Genomic DNA, 21,974 nt, shown 5'->3' on the forward strand with positions numbered 1-21,974 from the left:
GATCAATTATGTTTATTATTAGATACCAGTTCTTGGCTTGGAGTTTATGTCTATTTGAATTGATGTTTTCGCATCAAATACCCATCTTCTGCCCGCGGACTTTTGTGGGGACTCTAAAATACTGTAAGAGATGACCATATTTATTATTATGGTCATTCTGAAAGATGAAGAATTAGCGCTAGTTTATGATGATTCCCCTGGCAAAGGAACAGTCATTGGATCTTTCATTTGTGCTCATTCATTAGTCTATGTAATTAGCATCATAAATATATATGCTGCACGAAAAATTATAGGTATTGTCAAAAGCCCTCTGTCATAAAGTTAAGAAAACATCAAACAACATTATTATCATTATTGAGCATAGTACACCCTTTTCAACCCTTTTTAATCAACGATATCGACAACGTTAACGTAATGCAAATGTTGTTTCCAGAAAATTGCAAAGCAAACAACAAAAGATTCCAACATAGGCTTGCATTGTATTCATTATTACTCTCTACGCCTCGGTTCATGTCAACCAAAGACTATCCATAGCTCATCAGAGGAAGCCAATACACAATTTGTCCCCAGGGTAAAGCTTGACCTCACAGAGGCTTTCCCATTTTTACTGGCAAATGGTGATTGGAATTAGGGTCCCCCTAAGGTTATATAGAGCTTTAACGCCTCCTGTCACACGCAACCGTCTGGTCGTCAGGTTTGTGCGTTTAGCCATCGGGTTCGGTGCTCACAGGAGTGATTGCTCTTTAAAATGGTCTTTATGGCCCCCTTATATAAACCAATTTGTTTGTGTTATTGAGGTTTAAATGTTTGATACGTCACGATTGGGGAAGACTCGTTTAAGTAAGAGAATCATCTTTAAAACACATCATTTGAAGAATGTCTGAACAAACTACAAAATTACTGTTCACTTTAAATCTTTTGAATAAATTGACAAAGTTTTAAGATAGTTTTTGCACATATACATTAAACAAGATATTACATGATATTTTTTTTTTTATGTGTATTTATTTATATCTTTCTATCGGATTATTTTATTGTGATCGAAGGGGGGGGGGTTGTCTTGTAAATAAAAAAAAGAAAAAAAATAAGTAGGTAGCGTAAGCTGGCTGCTAAACATGAATTAATCCCATCACTGATGATGCTAACCATGAAAAAATCCCATCAGTGATTCACTATAAATACTGTAAACCAACTTTTATTCGCATGCGAGAAATTTTTGCGAGGTTCGCGAATATTTCTCGCCGCGGACCAGCCCTTGTCGTTTGATTCTTATCACAACACGGGTATGGATAAGGTTTGGTCGCGAAAAATTAGTCGTCGCGATCCAGTTTATGTCCAGGAAATCGCGAAATGAAGTCACCGCGAATAAAAGTTGGTTTACAGTAATCTCCTCAGTGATTCAATGTTAATAATCCCATCAGTGATTTACTGTAAATAATCCCATCATTGATTCACTGTAAATAATCAAATCAGTGGCTTACTGTAAATAATCTCATCAGTGATATACTATAAATAATCCCATTATTGATTTACTTTAAAAAAATCTCATCAGTGATTCACTGTTAATAATCCCATCAGTGATTCACTGTTAATAATCCCATCAGTGATTCACTGTAAACAATATCATCAGTGATTCACTGTTAATAATCCCATCACGAATTCACTGTAAATACTCCCATCAGTGATTTACTGCAAATATCCAATAATCCTATCAGTGATTTACTGTAAATAATCCCATTAGAAATTCACTGTAGATAATCCCTTCAGTGATTTACTGTTTATTGTGTTTAGAGGTTCCTTGTTCTCCGCCTCATCGATTCGTATGTCTGGTATAAGTATGAAGGGGAGCAACTTCAACATTGCAGTAAACTTGGTTCCATTGACGATTTTTTAGTGTAACTATATATTTATACATTGTATACTGTTATAAATTGAAAGGTTATTGAGATTTCTGGTTGTAATCTTTCCATGTAAGGGGGGTTTACACATTCAACATATTTACCATATATTTCAATTTTACATATGCAAAATATTCTAAATTTAGATTCACTCGTAAATAAAAAAGCAGTTTCGCCTAACAATAAAGAGGGGTCAAGAGGTCACACTTGTATCGCGCATGAATATATCGACCCTCTCATAACTAGACAATTATTTTTTTAGGGAAACAAATCATCATAACAAAGCATTACTAAAACCATAAACAAGTATAATCTGTCAAATGAACCCAAACAATAGGTCAGCTCTGGTCTGTCATTTGCTACAAATGCTGATCAAAAGCGCAATCGTAACAACACACACCTTTTGTTAAATGCATCCACTGTGCATGTCTTCCCATGCAATGTGATTCTTTGTTCGTTTTTACCCCGTTAAAGATGAAAGTTTTGTTTTTGACATCACTATGATATTCTCTTTAATTTTCCTAGTGATGTTTTCAATCGCTATTGGTTTCAATTTATTTAACTTTTATTACTTTAAATTCAAAGTAACTAGAAAAACTTTATACATTTATTACCTTCATTTCAATGTAAGTGGTTGAATTTCAAAGAGTTTTCGTTTTCGCAGTATACACATTTAAACTTTTTTTTACTTAACTATAAAAAGAAATATGATGTATTACCAAAAATACTGTTAGATATTTTGTCTTAGTCTTATTTGATCGTATATTAAAATGTTGTCGAACTATAATCTTCTAGGCACAGATAAAAGATGTATTACCAAAAATACTGTTAGATATTTTGTCTTAGTCTTATTTGATCGTATATTAAAATGTTGTCGAACTATAATCTTCTAGGCACAGATAAAAATGCAAGGGGCATCATCTAAATAATGCAAAAAAGTATTAAATAAACCATAAAGTTCTTTGCAGGTTCCTCATATATGCCAGATCACGCCCTTTGTCAAGCTTTGTCATTGAAGAAACTTGCTTTGTCTATATTGTGAAAAGTATCGAATCTCTTTTGGGTCCAAATTTTGCGTCGTAAATTGGACGGTCGTAACCGAGGCAAAACTAATCTGGAACTTCCACATAGTGCTAGGATATGGGCGGTGTTTTATACAATCGGGATCGATATTCGTTAAATTCTGACAATGGTTGCTTGGTTTTGATGATAGACTGTCAAGTACAAACTACAGCTCGTGATTGATAAAGCGGTCTGCTTCTTTATTGCATAATACTCGAAAGAAAACCCTTCAAGACTTTGTTTTTTAAAAAGGGCTTGTCACTGTCTTTGCTTTTTGTTAAAGATAGCGCCACGACGTTCTAAAGATGACTTACGAGCTTCTATAATTAACAACGCATGAATACAAACAAAAGACTTTAGTTCCGGCTATAAATCAGGCACAGGCTGTCTCGTTGACACTACCCTCATGATCCTTGCTTAAACTAATTCGAACAGAAGGTTCTTGGGCTCAGGTGTCTGAGCGTTGATGGTCAAAACTAGGCTTTGTCGATTTCTCTGTATGTTTTGTTCAATTTCCATTTTCCTCATGATTCCTCTTTGGTACACATGAAACGATTTTAACAAAGTTTGCACGATGCACCTTTGCTATTTTAATTAGTTTTTTTGCTCTTAAAAAATGGAATGACCATATGATAACTTTTTTCCAAGAAAAAGATAATCATATGATAGAATTTTCTTGCATATTAAGGTGATATGGGACATCTTTCGATACTAATGTGGATTATACGTGGATTAAATGTGGATTATAAGTACATTATAATTGAAATACTTTCATCGGTTTAGAATTTTCAAATTTTACGACATTTAATCCAAAAATAGCTTTTAAAAATATTTGGAGAGGTAAAAGTTGTAAAACCCCCCGCGGGATTCGAACTCATGACTTTCTGATTCGTAGTAAACCCTCTGACCCACTGCACTACTCTGTAAGGTGGCAATAATGGGAAAGAAACTACTATAATTACATCTTATTGTTTATTTCGATAAACAATACCTCACAACATTGGATTGCCTCATACCACCACAACTTTTTTAAAATTCCAGATTGATGTGCCCAATAATGTCAAAATAATATATTTTTTAAGTCTATAAAGACCGTGAATCTGAGGGTGCATGACCCCCCTAGCCAGTCTCTTAAATACTTTTTGACTGTTCTGCCAACTCATTGAACTTTTCTCTTGAACTTTTTTTGTTTTATGTACATGCATACTTATCTATTACTTTAAATCCACTTTAAAAAATACTGTGTAGGAATTAAAGTAATTTTTAATGTTCGTGCTTCATAACTACTGAAATTTGTTGTAAAAAGTTAATCAAAAATATATTTTGGTCTTTATTTCATAACGCCAATCTTTATGGTTGTGAAAAAAAAGGGGATACACTGACGCCAGCCGCTCTTTTCCTTAGTACTAACACTTTTTGTATGTACTATTAAACGCCTTAACCATTTGGTTTGTATGTATCAGCAAGGTTTTCTTTACAATGACCCATTAGGCGGAATGAATTGGTTAACTTATTTATCTTGGTAAAAGTCGCCAGCTTCTTATTGCGGCATTATTTACCAATTTGATTATCTTGACGATTCAATTAGCTTGTGTTAAAACACTTATTGATCTGTCGTAAAGAATCTCAGCACGCGTCCCCATCCTCCATTGCCGCATCGATCCGAATTTTCTCTCTCTCTTTATAGTAAACTGTCATGAGAACCGGAAGTTATTGGTCGACCGTACGGATATCATTTTACGACAATGATGTTTGGCCTTCCGGTATTTGAGGCCAGGTATAACAATTTGTTTTGGGTGGAAATCAAGTAGAGTGGTGCTTTTACAATAAGCACCCCCAGGATTCTAATTACAAAATCTGTTCATTGATTCTGCTTCGGATGCCATAAAAAAAACGAACAGCGAAAGGAATTAGAAAATGTAGCTTTGCTTTTTAATCAAAGAAATCAATTCAATGTAGTAGATTTTTAGCAATTGTGCAGATCTTTGAAATTATCAAAACGGGAATGATTTTAATTTCCCGTACATATATTTTACTAAGACGGGTTTAATGAGATTATCTTGTGATTAATTATCCTTTTATTTCATGAATCAAACTGGTGATGTATAATAACTGATAATGTGTGTGAATGCCAATTTTTAGACGGAGGCTGTATAACAGCCTCCGTATATTGTGATTGTCTTGCCCGTGACGTCAAATAATGAGGATTCCTTAAGCACCATCTAGCGGTGGACGAAATAATGAATAATTATGAGATTCAATGAAAAAACATGGTGTGCTTCTTCGTTCGCGTATTATCAATTAATCTCCCCCGGAGACGTATCTTTCTGTTCCACTGAACCCCCACCACCACCCCCCCCCCCCCCTCTCAAAGTGATTTGGAAGTCAGTGTGTTTTAACAAGCTGATAAGAGTGTTGCGCGTGAAAAAATGGATAGCATTGACATGAAATCTTTTGTATAATACAAACAATAGCCATTATATATATCATTAAAACTGGTACCATATAACTGAACTTGAGTTCTCTGCAAATTCAAAATAAATTGCAAAATTAAGTTCATGTGTTTATTATGTCCATTATCTTAACAAGAGAGAGAGAGAGAGAGAGAGAGAGAGAGAGAGAGAGAGAGAGAGAGAGAGAGAGAGAGAGAGAGATTTCTGTTGAGAAAAAAGAAGTATACGAATTAAACTTTAAAAATACGGTGAGAGAGAGAGAGAGAGAGAGAGAGAGAGAGAGAGGAGAGAGAGAGAGAGATTTCTGTTGAGAAAAAAGAAGTATACGAATTAAACTTTAAAAGACGGTATATCAATCTTGAAATCAAACATCACAAACAGTGTAGAATACTGTATTGTATAGCATACTTCTTTTCTCGATACTTGAAATGAAAACTATTAGAACGAAACTTTTTCCCATTATTTTGGAATAAACACGTGGTGCACCTCGCGCGTTGATTTGATTATAATTAACAGGGGTAGCACGTGGACTCTGACTGAAACTGCATGCTGGATTCAATCACAATGTACTGTATTCTTTTGTGGATACTAAATTTATGAATATAAAATATTAGTATATTTCAAATAAATGTACGTAAAACTACGCCTAAATTATACCGTGTTTTTAAAGTTTAATTTGTATACTTCTTTTTTTCAACAAATATCTCTCTCTCTCTCTTTCTCTCTCTCTCTCTCTCTCTCTCTCTCTCTCTCTCTCTCTCTCTCTCTCTCTCCGATCATAATAAGAGAATATCTGGATTGACGACACTCAGAAATCAAGATACCCCTTCTGTAAGATAGAAAGGGGGGGGGGTAGGGGTGGTTGTACGGTTAGACGACGTAGTTTGCAATTTAGAGGCTATCTTTTGTCTTGAACAGGTGTGGGTTTGCAAGTCACTATACACAGGAAATATAATGATACTTAATCTAATTACACAAGAGCAATTCGAGCTGTATGCATTTAATAACATGTACAGTTTCCCATGTTGTTTTGTGATGCAGAATAATTTCCTCCTTCTTTTTTTGTAAAACATACACACCTTTAAGTAGTAATATACCAAACTTATAAGGTTAAAATAAGAGAACAATAGTAATTATTTTAATATTATTTACCTAACTCTGATGTTAACCTAAAAAAATAATAATACTAAACCGCTTCGCAAATATTCTAACATGATAAGCGGTAAGCGCGCTGTTATTCCTTAAATAAAAAGAATCATATATTGTCATTAGTTTAATTTCCTCCGAAATGATGCCTCCGTCTGATAGTACTTTCGGTACTTTGATTATTATTTTTTCAAAACATTGTTACCCAACTTTATAGCAAAATAAACATTGCATTTATCCTTAATGTTACCAAATCGGGCTTGTACAAGACGGCAGTTCTAATATATATATTTATATATATATTTATATATATTTAAAACACTGCTGTCATGTCATTATATTACATGTTATTGCTCTTGCAGCAAAACAAATTAACCTTTGGCTGAGCTTTATTATAATAATAATGAGCTAAGTTGATATTATACATGATATTATCAGACTATTTCAGTTCTAATAATTAAACAATTCAGCTTATGAAATTTTAAGGCAAAGCTTTAAAAGTAACTAAAACACCTCAAATACAAAACTTAGTTCGGTAAACATAAAATACAAATTGAAATTGCACATTCCCACAGTCATATAAAGAGTAATAACTCTAGATTCTGATGGACAAGTTTCTCCCTGCTTTCGTAGTTATCGTTCTTGATCCAATGCTTAGTGTTTAAATAAAAGTGAAGCCCACGACTTTTTTTGGTGAATATTTAGTCAGTTATCTATCTATAATGAAATCTGATAATGATTTCCGTCTTAAAGTACTATTATTATAAATTAATTATAAATTTCAGGATAATGAATGGATTGTTAAACTATGTAATGATACAGAATATCGACTTCATCTTTTACAAAATTAATACTTTTAAAAAATAATACAATTCAGATATTTAAAAAAATATATTGAATTTAAAAATACCCTATGTTTTACGTAAGTTTTATTATCATTATTTCAAACATTCGTCTGAATTTTGACATTCTATGTCTATTCTATGCCCAGTTTTTGGGCTTGGAGTCACCTTTTTGTGAGACAGGGTGTTTATTTAAAGAATTATATTGTAGATAAATGTCATTTATTATTTTAAAAATTGGTCTTAAAGTATTTTAGAAGATAAAAGTAAATGAAAATTTGTCTTGTTTTTGCTTTTACTTCTTGATTAAATTTTTCGCAATAGATTTTATCTAAGGAGGCTAAACGGTCAACGAATTGACAATCAGATCTACCTACAATTTCAAGATCTAATTTGTTTAGCTTTTTACATTTATTAAGTAAAGAAAAAATCCATAAATTTTACCTTTTACATTTGGATATTTCCTAATACAATGTACTGAGTATTTATAAATAGAACTCTCCTTTTAAAGGAGACTGGTACGGTCTAAAAATGGTCACGACAATCCAGCCCTCTTAATATTATAATAGACACGGGTACACCTTTGATCCCATTCCTTTATTCATTTATTACCAACAAACATGTACTCAAATTGTAAAAATAAAAAATCCACTATGATATCTCAATTGCAAATCCAATTAAGGTATATACAGATGCATATACAGAAAAAACGGTACCTATACAATGTACATGTGTACAGGTTCAGGAAAAGTTGGTTTTTTTTATGTTTAGGGATTTCTGTCAGTGAGACCCGTTCATTTCTCTCTCATTCGTTAGATGACTTAGATCTGGAATAATCGGATTATCCCATGCATCTCGGAAAAAAGCGAAATACTTTGTTGAACGGAAGTTTGCTTATTTAAGAAGTAATGATTCCTCTCCACCCTAATCAATACTTAATTACTAATTACAGTAAGAGCTCTGTGCTTGAAGAAATCTCAGCGGCAGAGGGCTTTATTATCTTTATAAGTGTGTGTAACGTTTTGTGTGGTTTCTTTATTTAGATTGATATTTATGTTTTATTTTGAGAGAGAGAGAGAGAGAGAGAGAGAGAGAGAGAGAGAGCTTTAGCTATAATTTTACATGCATAAACCGTATTATAAATTTTTGTTTGTTCATGTATCCTTTTAATAAAGCTTTGATAACTTTAAGACAAAAAAAATCAAAATATCATGATCAAGCAAAGCAGAGGTATTATTATTTTCAACTACTTGTACATGTAAAGCCGTTCAAATATCTACGAAACACGTTCTGTGCACACTATAAAAGTAAGTATACACTTTAATACATTTTTTAATGCAATAACTTGTAAAATACGACTCATCGTGAGTTTATGAGCTAATTAAATGCAACCACGGTGACTGTAATATCAGGGACGTATATCCCTCCCTGGTTGTATGTCGTATGTTTTTTGTCACGTAAATATATTTATAATAAATAACATCAATATATGGGAAAAGAATAAGATTTCCTGATTTGTCTTCTATTTTCACCGGTAGAAACTATAAAAGTGAAAACACATTTCCTGTGGAGATAAATGTTGTCTCCATTCTGAAGTACCCAGAACTCCTTGCACATTTTTCTAAGACATCCCGGTACTTACATGATGTTTTCAATGAAAAATTCCCGAAGACTTTTTAATATTAGTTGACTCAATTAGACCCAACAGATGGGGCGTTTATTTTTTGCCAATGGACAGTCACTGCTTGTAGTTTGGAGATTAAACAGAACTTGTTTTGTGAATATCGAAATATCAAGCAAACTGTGATGACATTGGGAACCTTGGTACTGACTCTACCTGGAGGTTGTAAGGACATGTTGATCCTGACAGATCTTGATGTTCCACACTGAGAAACAGTGCACGTAAACGTCGATAGTAGTTTTGTTTGAGTATGGCGTTCAATTAACCGTGTGGTGACCTAGGTTACCAGGTTGTCTTCATCACCTCTGTGTTTTTTTAATGGTTTTTTTGAGTGCATGCGGTCAAACTGACCACTTATAGATAACTATGGATGTGGAATATGCTCTCTGTCATCGAGGCATCGAAGGAGATGCTTGGAGAGCAGAAATTACAACGGCCGAGGTTTAATGGCCATCAAATCCTATTACCCGATCGTAAACAAGCAATGGCAAAACGGATAAGGTTCCATTTACTAGAGCTATCATTTGTTTTATGCCAGGATCATTCGACACATTAGATCAGTGCATACACAGAAAATAGGATCGCATTGCAAATTAATTCTCCGCGATTGAATTAGATCTTCATATGAAACCCTTGTTTGGACATAGCGGAAAGACTCCCGTTCTCTAATCATACAGAACCGGTATCGGTCAGACCATTAACTCCCGAATATTGGATCGAGAAGTTTTGTTGTGAGGAACTCATTTATTTTTATAACGTGAATATTGTTTTGTATGTCCTGTTCTTACGGTTTCGTATGATCAATTTTCCCTCTTTTTCATCAATGCATCTAAGCGATATAAAGATATATTTGTTACAAATTCATTTAGTTTCATCTTTTATCTGTAAACTGATCTTCAAATTGATACATGATAAAAATCTATATGTGAAGGAACTCGCGCAGCTTCGAACGTAAACTCTTCCTCAACCCCCCCCCCCCGAAAAAAAAAACCCCAACAAAAACGGCGTAAGTTGCGATTTAAAATAAATTATGTACACTTCATTTCTTATTGGGAAAAATACTAGTAAAGTTTAAATTAACTTAATATATATATATTGTTGTAAAAAAAACCCTAACAAATATAAAGGAATAGGTGCACTACTTCTTCATTCGTAATGTAGAGTTGTCACCCTTTACTATGAGAGCATTCAAAAGTGAAAATTTTAGGTGCAGTGAAAGGTCAGTTTGAAAAGTAAAAATTGTTTAAATATTTACATATCAAAGATCACTTTGATAGCATTTAAATTCAAATCAATTTTTATCTATTCTATACGACTCTGTTTATTTTACTTTCATGGTGTACATTGAAGATTTAAATTTAAAAAACCCAAAATAATCATTGATTGTCAATTAAATCTCTCTTATGACACAGTAAGGGCATTAGGTAGTAGGTTCAAGGTCAATACACCATATCCATGATGACGATCAATCTCTAATAATGCTAATAAAGTACATGATAATGCTAATCATATAAGAACGACCATGCTTCATGGCGTCAATGGATTATGTCTCAGTGGGTGTCAAAACGGATACAATGGACACCATTGTAACAAATGTAAGAGATAAAGCTTCATCACTTATGCCACAAATATATATGTTTATTACGTGTTAGTTGTGTCATGTTGTAAATTTTGAATTTACTGGGTGGGTGTAAACACAAAATTTACAACATGACAACTACAGTAGTTGTCATGTTGTAAATTTTGTATTTACAACTAGTTGTCATGTTGTAAATTTTGTATTTATAACTAATTGTAATGTTGTTAATTTTATATTTACACCCACCCAGTAAGTTCAAAATTTACAACATGACAGATTCACAGTTGGATAAATACATGTAGTTGAACTAGCTTCTACGTGTATGTTTGAACAATACTCCATCATTTACGCTTCAGGTTCTGTTATAAAGCACGGCCATGCTAATCATATTTACTTTTGACAAAGATGGAATGATATGTCTTTGAATTACAACTTTCAAATTCAATGTCATATACAAATACCATTCTTTTAAACGTCATGTCAAATAATAATATCAAACAACATATACCTCAGTAGGCTATTTCATGTAACACTTGTAACATTTCATATGAAAATAACGTCGCAATTAATAAAGCCTTTTGCGTTTCACATGTACAGTATTATTGTTGCTTACAAAATATAACAAGCACAAAAATCAATGTTTTTATATATAATAAAAAAAAAATAGAGTCGCATTTATTGTTATTTTATGAGGAAAAGTCGCAAGAAGTTAAGTATCTGGATTAGCTATAGTTTACGACTTTTCCACGAACGACCTATTGTTATCGCTGTTAGATGACGGGCCCATGTCCTGTGACGCCATCTCTCTCAGCAGACGTCCATAGTTTCTATCGGTTGCTTCATCAATTACTCCTCCATAAACCATTCCTTTCATTATTCTGTTGGCAACAAAATGTAAAAGCGAGTCTCTTATTTGAATTGTTTATTATTCACAGTTCGAACATCTAAAAAAAAATTATGACTCACTTATATTCTGTACTCTTAAGAAAATACAAAAAAAAAAATCATGGTGCAAATGTATCGGTGTTTTTAGAACTGCGTCTGTAATTCCTATACACTCAAGCTTTTACGTGCACGGACGTGCTGACAGTCTTTAGCTATTTATTGTCCTATTTGTGCATTATTTGCATGTTTTGACTAAAACCCACTCTCAGCTAGCTAGAATGCAAATGATAAGACACCCATGTCGTTTCCCTAAAAAATAATCCCAAATTGCATTTAGTTGCAAAAAATAAAAATAAAACCGTTAATTGATACTGTTCCGGCGTCATCCAAAATTTTATTGGAATGCAAGTAGTGTTTCTCTATCGCGTGTATCTCAGATTCTTTCCAGTTACAAATGGATCCGGATAGTCGCTCGTCTTGTTTCTGAATTTAGACAATGCTTTGCAATCAGCAGGTCTCACCGACGCACTCAAAAACTCGGTAATCTTGTAATTCAACATTTTAATCACAATCAGTAGAAAAATATTGATTTAAAAAAAAGGTAGTTTCCATCAAAACATTGTTTATTAATTGGAATCCATGATATTCAAAACATCTTCTGTGTAATCATTAGGATTAATTAAGTTGAGAATACGTACGCGCTATCATCATTATTTTTTAAATCTTTTCTAGTAAAGGTCGTTTCGGTGAAATTCTTTTCCCCTCTGATCTCATAGAGTTTTACATATGAAAGTCAAGTATTGGATATTATTATTCAGATAATCAATAATGGCCTATAGATAGCGTCACTTAGACGGTATGGCTGCCTCATTGAGATGCTCCAAGAGTCTCCTTACGGTTTTATCATTAAAAAAGAACAGTTTCGTTAGATGAGAGGGAAAACGTTACATCGTTATGAAAAAACTCATTAATGTTCAAGAGTCTTAGCAATTCTATGAAGTTGTATAAATTGGAATGAATGAAAAGAATCAAAAAGTTTTTCCCAATAATTTATATCCAACCATTATATAAATAGTACCTGTTTTGGAGGATAACAGTTTGCATCGGTTGACAATGGTTTTCTCGGGGGTGTCAATTTCAACTGTTGCCCTCCAAATAGGTACTATTTATTTTATTATACTAAATGTCTTAATTTTAAAGAAAACTTAAATGTTTTTCTATAGGAATGACAATGTCGGTTGACAATGGTTTTCTCTGGATGTCAATTTCAACTATTACCCTCCCAAACAGGCACTATTTATATAGTGTTACCCTAAAATATAATAAATAGAAATATTTAGATTTAATGTCATCAAACTTATATACACGTGCACATGGATTCAACTAAACATACAAAATTAACACGTATATTAGTTCTGCTTCCATTATTGCCCGTATATGAAATGTCAAGACGCAATGTTTAATTCACATCTGAAGACAAGATATTTTAGACATGATCTAATTTGTGCTATTGTTCAACAGTTACCATATAATTGATTAATTAATTAATTAGCTCTATATGAATCCACTAATAATTTGACTTAAACTAAATGCTTGTATTTGGAGAACCAAACTTGCAATAATTTATTACAATAATAATAATTAATTCATTTGGACAAGAAAGTCTAGATTTGGTTGGTGTTTTCGTTCTTATAAATGTTTGCCTGCATTTCACAAAAGATAAAAGTTTAATAGTTTTTTTTTAAAAATGTGTTGTACAAATAACACTGTTTGAGTTCCCAAGTCTGTGAATATTACATTCATTCACGAACCAACAGCTCTAGCGGGTACCGACCAAGGATTAAGTAGTCAGTACAGGAAACTGTTTGACATCTCAAGTAGGTCCGGGGCCAGTCCCCACCCCTTCCCCCTTATAACAGCGTGTGTCACTGACCGGAAGCTTTATCTCGCTACTTCTGATACGGAAAGGATGGAAGGGAGGGGTGAGAGGGTGACATTTAAAGGTCAAAATTTAGGACAAGCAAGCATACTACAGTAAAGACTCAAAGTTAAGCGTTAAGACAAGACCCCCCCCCCCCCCCCCCCTCGAAAATTTGCTTTTAATGTTAAAAAAGACTTTTGAAATTTATCCTGTTTCAAAGATTTATCAAACAAATTTACAAATTTTTGAGAATTTATTGAACAGTTTCTGGGATGAAGAAAAGATAAAAGACAATAGATGTGAAGTCATGCAAATAAAATATTTATTCAATTAAAGGATATTAATCTCTGAAGGTTATCATATCGAAAGAATGAAAAAAAAAACCCACCAGGGAAAAGGATGCCAAATCAATTGATTACATATTATATATGTACAAGTAAAGCGTACAAAGTCATGTATGTAAATAAATGCTGCTAGTTTATTTGTTATAACACTTTTTGAGTATGCTGGTATTTGGTTGATTTTGAACGCTTCTGTGATATAACAGTTAAAGAGATGTGTACAAGATGGCGATTATGATAATGATTTAAGTATTACCACACTAAGTCTTGGCAATATGTAAGTAATGAGGCCAGCGCATTGCCGACCGGAATTTGACGATTTCCGGTAGAGTCGTAATCTCGCACTAGCACAAACACTGCGGGGTCATCCACGGCAAGTTTTTTGAAGATTTTTTCTACTTTAACAGGAGGCAAATAAACTAAATTGAAGTATTTTGTAAAAGTAAATCGGATATGGAAACAATGAATGGTCCTTCTTATTGGACGGCGGGCAGGGATAAGACGTCGTGTAAACAGAATCCCCCCATTAGCCCCCATTCGCTCCTCACCCTCTTCAAGTTTTGTGTCAAATGGAAAGCTGAATAATTTGTAATATTTAGTCTAAGCGTGTCATTTGGGGAGATTGTTTGTTTGTTATTTGGTTCGTGTGTCCAACGTACGATATTTCAAAAAATGGGGTAAAAAGGAAAACTATTGCACAATGGTTGTTTCTTGCTGTCAATCCTACCAGAAAGTCAATGGAATCAACTCATGGATGTACGCATGCTCATTGTTTTTTGGTCTCATCATCGGAGGATCTTACGCAGTTCAAAACCTGACAATCTGTGTGTTGGCCCCAAACCTGAGTCCTAAGAACGATGACTGCAAGTTCTTCAGCCTTCCAAAAATCAAACCTGCTGTCACAATAGGAATCGAAAAAGTCCAAAGCCTGAAGATTCTGCCCTACGTGGACATCCAGGTGGTGTACAAGAACTCCCAGTGCTCGGACATCGATGCCACCATTGCAGCGTTCGAGATGAAGGACCGGAAGGTCCACATGTTTTTCGGACCAATGAACGACATGGCGGTTAACTCGGTGGCCCAATACGCCTCGCGATGGAACATCCCTCTCATCACCCCGGGGGCCATGTCTGCCTTCTACTTCGAGAGCAAGTTCGACAAACACACTTTGACCCGAATAGGACTGAGTTACGACGAAGTTGTCAGGGTCGTCATCGACATTCTACATCACTATGACTGGTATAAGGTCAAGGTCATCTTCGAAGGTCGCAAGCTGTCGCCGGTCTTTCCCGAGTATTATGATATCGCCGGGGAGTCCTTTAGGACTGTGATGATGGAACGCCAGTACGAGGCTGAGATTAACTCGTACGTCAGTCGGTTCCAGAGCTTGGAAGATCTTCTGACCAAAAAGGTCGGGTTCACATATTCAGGTATGCCTATACATGTACGTACAAGCGTACTAAATATATATATATTTATTTATTTTGTATGGTTTTTTACTCTGTATCCGATGTGACTCCAAAAGATTTTCACCCTAAAGTAATTAAAACGGTGTATGTTCTATCTGAGTCCACATTATGTTTTTCCTTTGGTTGACTTCGAATGATATTTCCCATGAGAGACAAAGGATAAAAAGCTTGATTTTCCCCCGTAAATCCAGCGATTGTTGTCAAAATCAACATCCTGATAACGGGCATTCTTTTAGTTGTTTCTACTGAAATTAGATTCAGAAATTCTTAATGCTCTTTGGTACTTACGTTTTCTTCGGAAACATTCGTTGCACAATAGGCTTTATCATACATGTATTAGCAAAACTGGATGTTTAGGTCGGCAAAAATTGACGAAAAAAATCATTTAATATCTGAAATTCATAAATAAAAAGCATTGATTCAGTATATGATGAATCGATAAATTTTTGATTTGTGAATATTTTGTAACAAACACAGGATGGGTATGTAGGCCTCTCTGTTAGGGTTTGACTATCATACGTGGAACTTTACTATGCGTTTAATTTGTTATTAAGCTTACATGCATCTAATAATTTCTTCAATATATACTTCATGTAGTCATTCACAAAATCAAACGTCTTTCAGTGGAAAAAAATTACCTGACAGTGTACATCATCAATTAACGATCGAACATTTTTCAGGCATATACATTTTGCATGGTTAGTATTGTGCTTTCTGTAAGAAAATTTAAAGTTTTTCTTGCCGGGAGTTTAAAAGTTGGGGATATTGTCATTTATTTATGTGCTTTGATCAACATAATAAGCAAGCACAACTTAAAGATTGCAAATATGACGAAGAAAAAACCCAAATGGGCTCCAGTATAAATATATGTGGGTTGACAAAACTACAAAAACAGCATAACAAGACGATTCAAAACTTATGCCCTTTCCCTCATTTAACTCTCCTGCAATATTTATTGTTGATTAAGAATTGTTATAGTTTTACACAACTCCACAAGTGAAACTGGGACCGAGCGGGCATAATTACGTCCATTGGGTGTACATTATTGTAGTTTATAACTATATGAACTGGCAATGTGGTGATTAACCATGTCAGCCATTCCATGGTTGAGGAGTATAATATTTTAAATTTATTTCGTATTTAACATATCATAAGAAAATTATTTCATACTTGTGTAACCTGCTCTTTTGACTCAACTTAAGAGTTATGTAAGTGTATTAGAGTAATCTAGATGTTAGATGTAAGCGTATAAGAGTTAAAAAGTGTTGTAAAGAAAAATTTAAAAATGAAAATGCATGTATGGGGGGGGGGATGTCGATCGGAAGAGAAGCACCGACATACCTCTAGCATTACGTTATAGTGGCCTAGTTGTCGTTTAATCCCTAAACCAGAACTATGAAATTAAAAATAAGAATGAGAGAAGCTCCTGCAACCCAAACAAATGTGAAAAAATAGAGTTTGAGACTCGAGAGTTATCTACCCTTGCTGAGGCCATCGATTATAAAAAAAAATATTTTATTTAAGTTGGAAAAAAGGAAAATCGAAACGAACATTCAATTGTGTTTGTTCTAGTGTCACAACTTTTGAAGAATAACGTCAAAATTAAGCATAATAAAAACACAAAGTTAAAAAAAAAAACCATGTAAAACAAAAATTCCGTGCCATTGTTAGTTCCGGCCGGACGCCCGGCCATATTGTTCTCTCAAAGATAAGACAATGGAGCAAGGAAGTCATACGTTTCCTGTTCCGCACGTCCACACGCTATACATGACGTCAACACAACTTTTTTTCTTTATTAACACCGCATTACTTATAGACATTTAAGGTTTTCAGTGCACTTCCAATGATATTAACGTAGAACAAACAGTGCACACAAAGTGATTAGGGAATTAATCGTCTGTTTGAATTAATTTTGCACCGAGATGATCGACTTCATTGAGTATTTGTCTAATTAGGAGAAGTGAGGCCCGGTGTTAATTTAGCGTGTGATATGTTACCCGGATGTGCTTCTGTGATCATGCTTGTTATTGTGATCAATGGAATCAATTAAGTGAATAATCCCTTATATTAAAAACGTTTCTGTTATCCGGAAATGAAGATGAATTCCGCATTCCTTTTTTACTCTGCTATGAGATACATCTTGTTTTTCTCGGACGTAATCATCCCTTTGACATGTGATACTGTCAACATTATTGTTCTAGCCCCGCAAAACCCGTCACAGCGCATGTTCTCTTTGAACAAAATTCGTCCGGGGGTGGAGATTGGAATTGACTATGTTCGGCGCTGTCATTTACTCCCAGAGCTGAATATATCTGTTAAGTTCGTGGACACAAATTTTAGTTCGCGACTGGCGCCTATTCGCGCAATGCAGTTAATGGAGCGAAAACAAGCGCACCTGTTTTTGGGCCCAGTATACGACTATAGTCTGGCCCCTGTGGCTCGATACGCCCCGCATTGGGCTGTTCCAATAATCTCGCCCGGAGGATTCGCTCACGACTTTAAAACCAACCGAGGGAAAGAGTATGCCACTCTGACGCGCATAGGTCCCGCGTTCGAGTCCACTGCAGATTTTATCGGCAAAATCATACAAGCGCAAAATTGGTCACGTGCCATATTGATTTATCAGGGATATGGACAGAAGTTTGTGTTTCCCAGGTTCTGTTTTCTAGCCGCAAGTGCGTATATCTACCATTTTCAGAGAGATAGATACAAGCATATTGCGAAGCAAGACTTTCATATATACATCCCAAATAAAGAGAGCTATGATAGTTTGTTAAAAAACAGGATCGGAGAAAAGTACTCGGGTAAGTGAGTTGACCGGAAATAGCATGTCCTTATACTGGGGCTATTTATAAGCCATTGCTTCTAAAAATAGACACGTAATCCTTGTACAGGAAATGAACTTTTCAGTTGTTCGAACTTGTACGGAGTACGGGTTTTATATAAGTTGTAAATGCGTCCGTTTATGAAAAAAAACAACCCCAAAAAGATCTGTTAAGATAATCATTTACTTTATCACGCATAATAATGAGTGACCCCTGTGTTTAATTTATCTTACTTTTTTTTAAAATATACTTCAGAAAAACAAGGAATGCAACAAGAAACAAATTAATTATTACGCAATACAAGCGCAGATGTGGAAGGGGTTGGGAAAGAGGGTCCAGATACCCATGCAAAATTCAAATTTCTTTAAATTTTCACTTCAAAGTTACCAAAAATATACCTCAGACTCCCCCCCCCCCCCCCCCCCCACTCTCGGCAAACTCAACTAACCGTCGAATCCCCCCCCCCTTTAAAAAAAATTCTGGATCCGCGCTACGATACCAGCCTTGGATCGACCATATTTATCGAATAACAACTTGTAAAAAGCGCAAAACGCAGGTTGCATGTAAGAATCCCATAATTCCATTGCGGATATACGCAATAGGGAGGAAATGAATGCTTATGCAAAACGAGGCTGATATAAACCCCCACAATGTTTGAAGATATGGGTAATAAAATTAGGGCAACGTTAATAATTTTTTTTTCGACGAGAAACAAATTTTGTGTAAATTCCTCATTGTTATTCCATTAGGAGACTCGTAAAAGTCCGTGCGGAAAATTAGGATTTGTAGCCATTAATCACAAAAGATGTCCGCATAGGAAAAAAACATTAGAGTCTAAAAAGTTGGTGTTTATGACAGGGATTTTCACTAGTTTCTACTAGACGATGACAAAAAACAAAATTGAATTTTTTCATTGGGGACTTGATGAGTTTTAGCGTCGCAGTTATCTGAAATCTTCTTTGGAATGAAAAAAATTAAGAGAGAGGGCATTGTGTGATAATACCCTTGACTTTAATGTTAAACGTTCGAAACTCAGTCTTATATATTCAGCAAAGCAATCACGCAAATTGCGCGCCGTGCTCGTATTAGAACAAATCGTTCATTAATTTCGATACGGCATTAGTCGGTAATTTATTTCTAGATAATATGCAAATGACAGTCACGTGTAATGTGTCATCAATCATTTGGCGGGAAAAAAGCTATCAGCGACGTGTTTTGATGATTACTGTAACACTGTGGGTAGGCTTCGGGAACTTTTACATGTTGTTGTCGATCATCTGGAGTTAAAACCGTAAAAAAAAATCAATCTATAGATCTGTGTAAATAACACGGGGAGCGTTTAGTTGCCAGTTCCTACGCTGGCTTTTAATTTGTTCGAAATCTTGTTGATTTCTATCGCACATCGGTGCCTGTTGAACCAACAGAAACAACTTTTATCTTCTTTTTTAATTGTATTTGTACATAATTAATGAATAACCTGAACTTTATCGGATCAAATGTACTTTTCAAAATGATATTTAAACAAGTATTTGGACTGAAATCAATTTTTTCTTCTACAAATTATGCTAAAGCCATATGCTAGCTTGGTAGAAAGTTATTTTTAATTATAATTTTGCAATGCAAATCCTAACTATATTTTTTTCCATCCAGAGACTTCTTATTCAAACAATAAGTGGCAAATTTTCATCACGAAGTATTATTACTTGACCTATATATTTGTAACCTGTCGGCTTCTTTGATGTTTAAGTATTCAATCCACACAGGTGTGTAAGGCTTTGGGAGAGAACGTACCGTGTGAGGGCGCCATAAGCAGTTCATACTCATTAACAAGGAAATGTAGTTAATGAGACAACTACTACTCAATTTCCCGTAAATTAAAAAAACAAGACTTTTAAGCTTTGTTAATTATTTCAATCAATGTCCTCTATTTATATCGGCAAGTATAATATTTATCTTTATGATTAAGATTCTAAGAGTTGCATGTTTCTTTGGTCGGAAGGGAAAGAGGTTATTGTTCAATTTTCTAACCTAAAATAAACAGTGCAACTGAAATGATTTCTGTTCCTTTAAGGAGGCTTGATGGCAAAAAAAAAAATAACCGTCACATCTACCTTTAAATTGTGCACATAATAATTTTGGCCATAAACAATTCATTAGTAAAGAAAAAAGCAAAAATATGTTTATTATATATGATAACTGAATAAATTTATTAAGTTTGAAAAAAGATCGTTTGGACAAATTGTTTATCATAACATATCCTCCTGAACGTCACTTATATACAGTTGTATGAAACATCATTCGAAAAGACGCTGTTGTAACTGTACTTAATTTAAATGAAATCCCCAGTTTTAAAATAAACTCTCCAAACCAATGCCAATTCATACCCCCAAAATAAACTTATAAATTTAGTAATAAACAAATATTTACATTTTAAAAATACGTATTAGAAAATAAACAGAATTATTAATGTGACTAGCTAGACCGGTGAACTTTTCACTCTTGCTGTTCATTTCTTTCTAATATCAAAAGCAATTTCGTCTTTATAGACATACTCCTTTTCCATGTTTCTCATACTACTCATAAGTATATTCCTGAATGATAACGACTTCACATATATTGAATCCTAAATCACCATGGCAACTTCCCCTGCATATAAATAATGACTAGATTTTGCTCAAAACAAGTATTATTAAAATCATGTCAATATTAATCATGTATCTTTATAAGACTCTTTACGTTGCTCTGTTTATTTAATAAAACTTCACCCGGCACATTGTTATTAAGAACCTCTCGTAGGGAAATGTTCAGTCTGCTAATATGCGCGGATCGGGGAGGGGGGTGTCGGGGGCATGGACGTTTCATTTTTTTTTTTAAATTAGAAATCAAAATTCTTTAAAATACTAGTAAGCTTTGGACCCCCCTGGAAAACAAAATTATCCCTTTACTCCCCCGCCTCCGCCCCCACCCATGGAAAAACGTTATATATGGGTGCGTGCACGGGTAGTAAACGAAAATAAAAGTGAATACCACTATGCAAGTAAAGTACATGTACTAACAACGTTAACAGAATTAATAAAGAATAAAATAAATTATGATTTCAGTCAACAATTGATACAAATATAATAGTAACTGAAATTAATTAAGAGAAGACAAATGAAACCAATGAATGACAGATGGAATTAACGAATGGAATAAGCCTTCTTAGTGTGTCAGGTTACAGTTTGTCCGAGTATTTCTGATTCATTGACAGATTCAGGTGCTTAATGACCCTTTTACATGTAAAAGCTTCTATGTTAATCACAAACACAGAGCTATGACGTCACACATAAACATGTAAACTCCTCATGCGCGGCTTAAACATTGCTTAATTTGGTCCTTATTCCTAATATGATACAGTACCTAGGGTAGAATCGCATTAAACGATCGTCAGATAATAAAGGGAGATTGGGAAAGTTCCCATGGCTTCTTGTTGGATATCGTTGTTAAGGTAAAAATCCAATGATGGAATTCTTCAGCGCAGGGAAACCAGAAAAGGTCTATTTGTCGAGTGAGCAGCAGGCGACCTGGGCGCTACAAATGGTGCTCTTTCAAGTGGAAATTCTTGAGGCCTTTAATGGATACCTTTTTCACTCTCCGCAATATGTTCAAAGGAACAAGCTTTTTCCGCTTCCTGCGTGTGTGATTAGAGTAGGCCCGGGGTTACCAGTGATTGCTATGTATTAGGTGGACTGATAGACAGACATTGTAGATTCCTGGAATATAATGATCGCTTGCGAATTGTATTGCGTCGGCGTTTTCGCAACGGGTTCTCATTAGAAACCCAGCAGGTAGCAAAATTTGAAATTAAAAAAAAAACCTCAACTTGAAGTGGA

The 21,974-nt window shown here is 34.5% G+C and overlaps 1 protein-coding gene across 4 annotated transcripts in view; it reads left to right on the plus strand.

Annotated features, from left to right (window-relative positions):
* The window catches only part of LOC128173825 (atrial natriuretic peptide receptor 1-like), a 166,306-nt gene that overhangs the window by 59,886 nt on the left and 84,446 nt on the right, over positions 1-21,974 (plus strand). Inside the window, exon 1 of one of the 4 annotated variants that reach the window (XM_052839496.1) lies at positions 14,385-15,238. The exons of 2 other annotated variants lie outside the window; for them this stretch is intronic. In XM_052839496.1, the coding sequence (XP_052695456.1) occupies positions 14,509-15,238 (730 nt within the window). In that variant the 5' untranslated portion in view covers positions 14,385-14,508. Of the gene's footprint in view, positions 1-14,384; positions 15,239-17,627; positions 18,082-21,974 lie in introns of those variants that run through there. One more of the 4 variants, XM_052839497.1, reaches the window with a different exon arrangement.

The sequence above is a fragment of the Crassostrea angulata genome, chromosome 2 (assembly GCF_025612915.1).
Source record: "Crassostrea angulata isolate pt1a10 chromosome 2, ASM2561291v2, whole genome shotgun sequence".
NCBI classification, from domain to species: domain Eukaryota; kingdom Metazoa; phylum Mollusca; class Bivalvia; order Ostreida; family Ostreidae; genus Magallana; species Magallana angulata.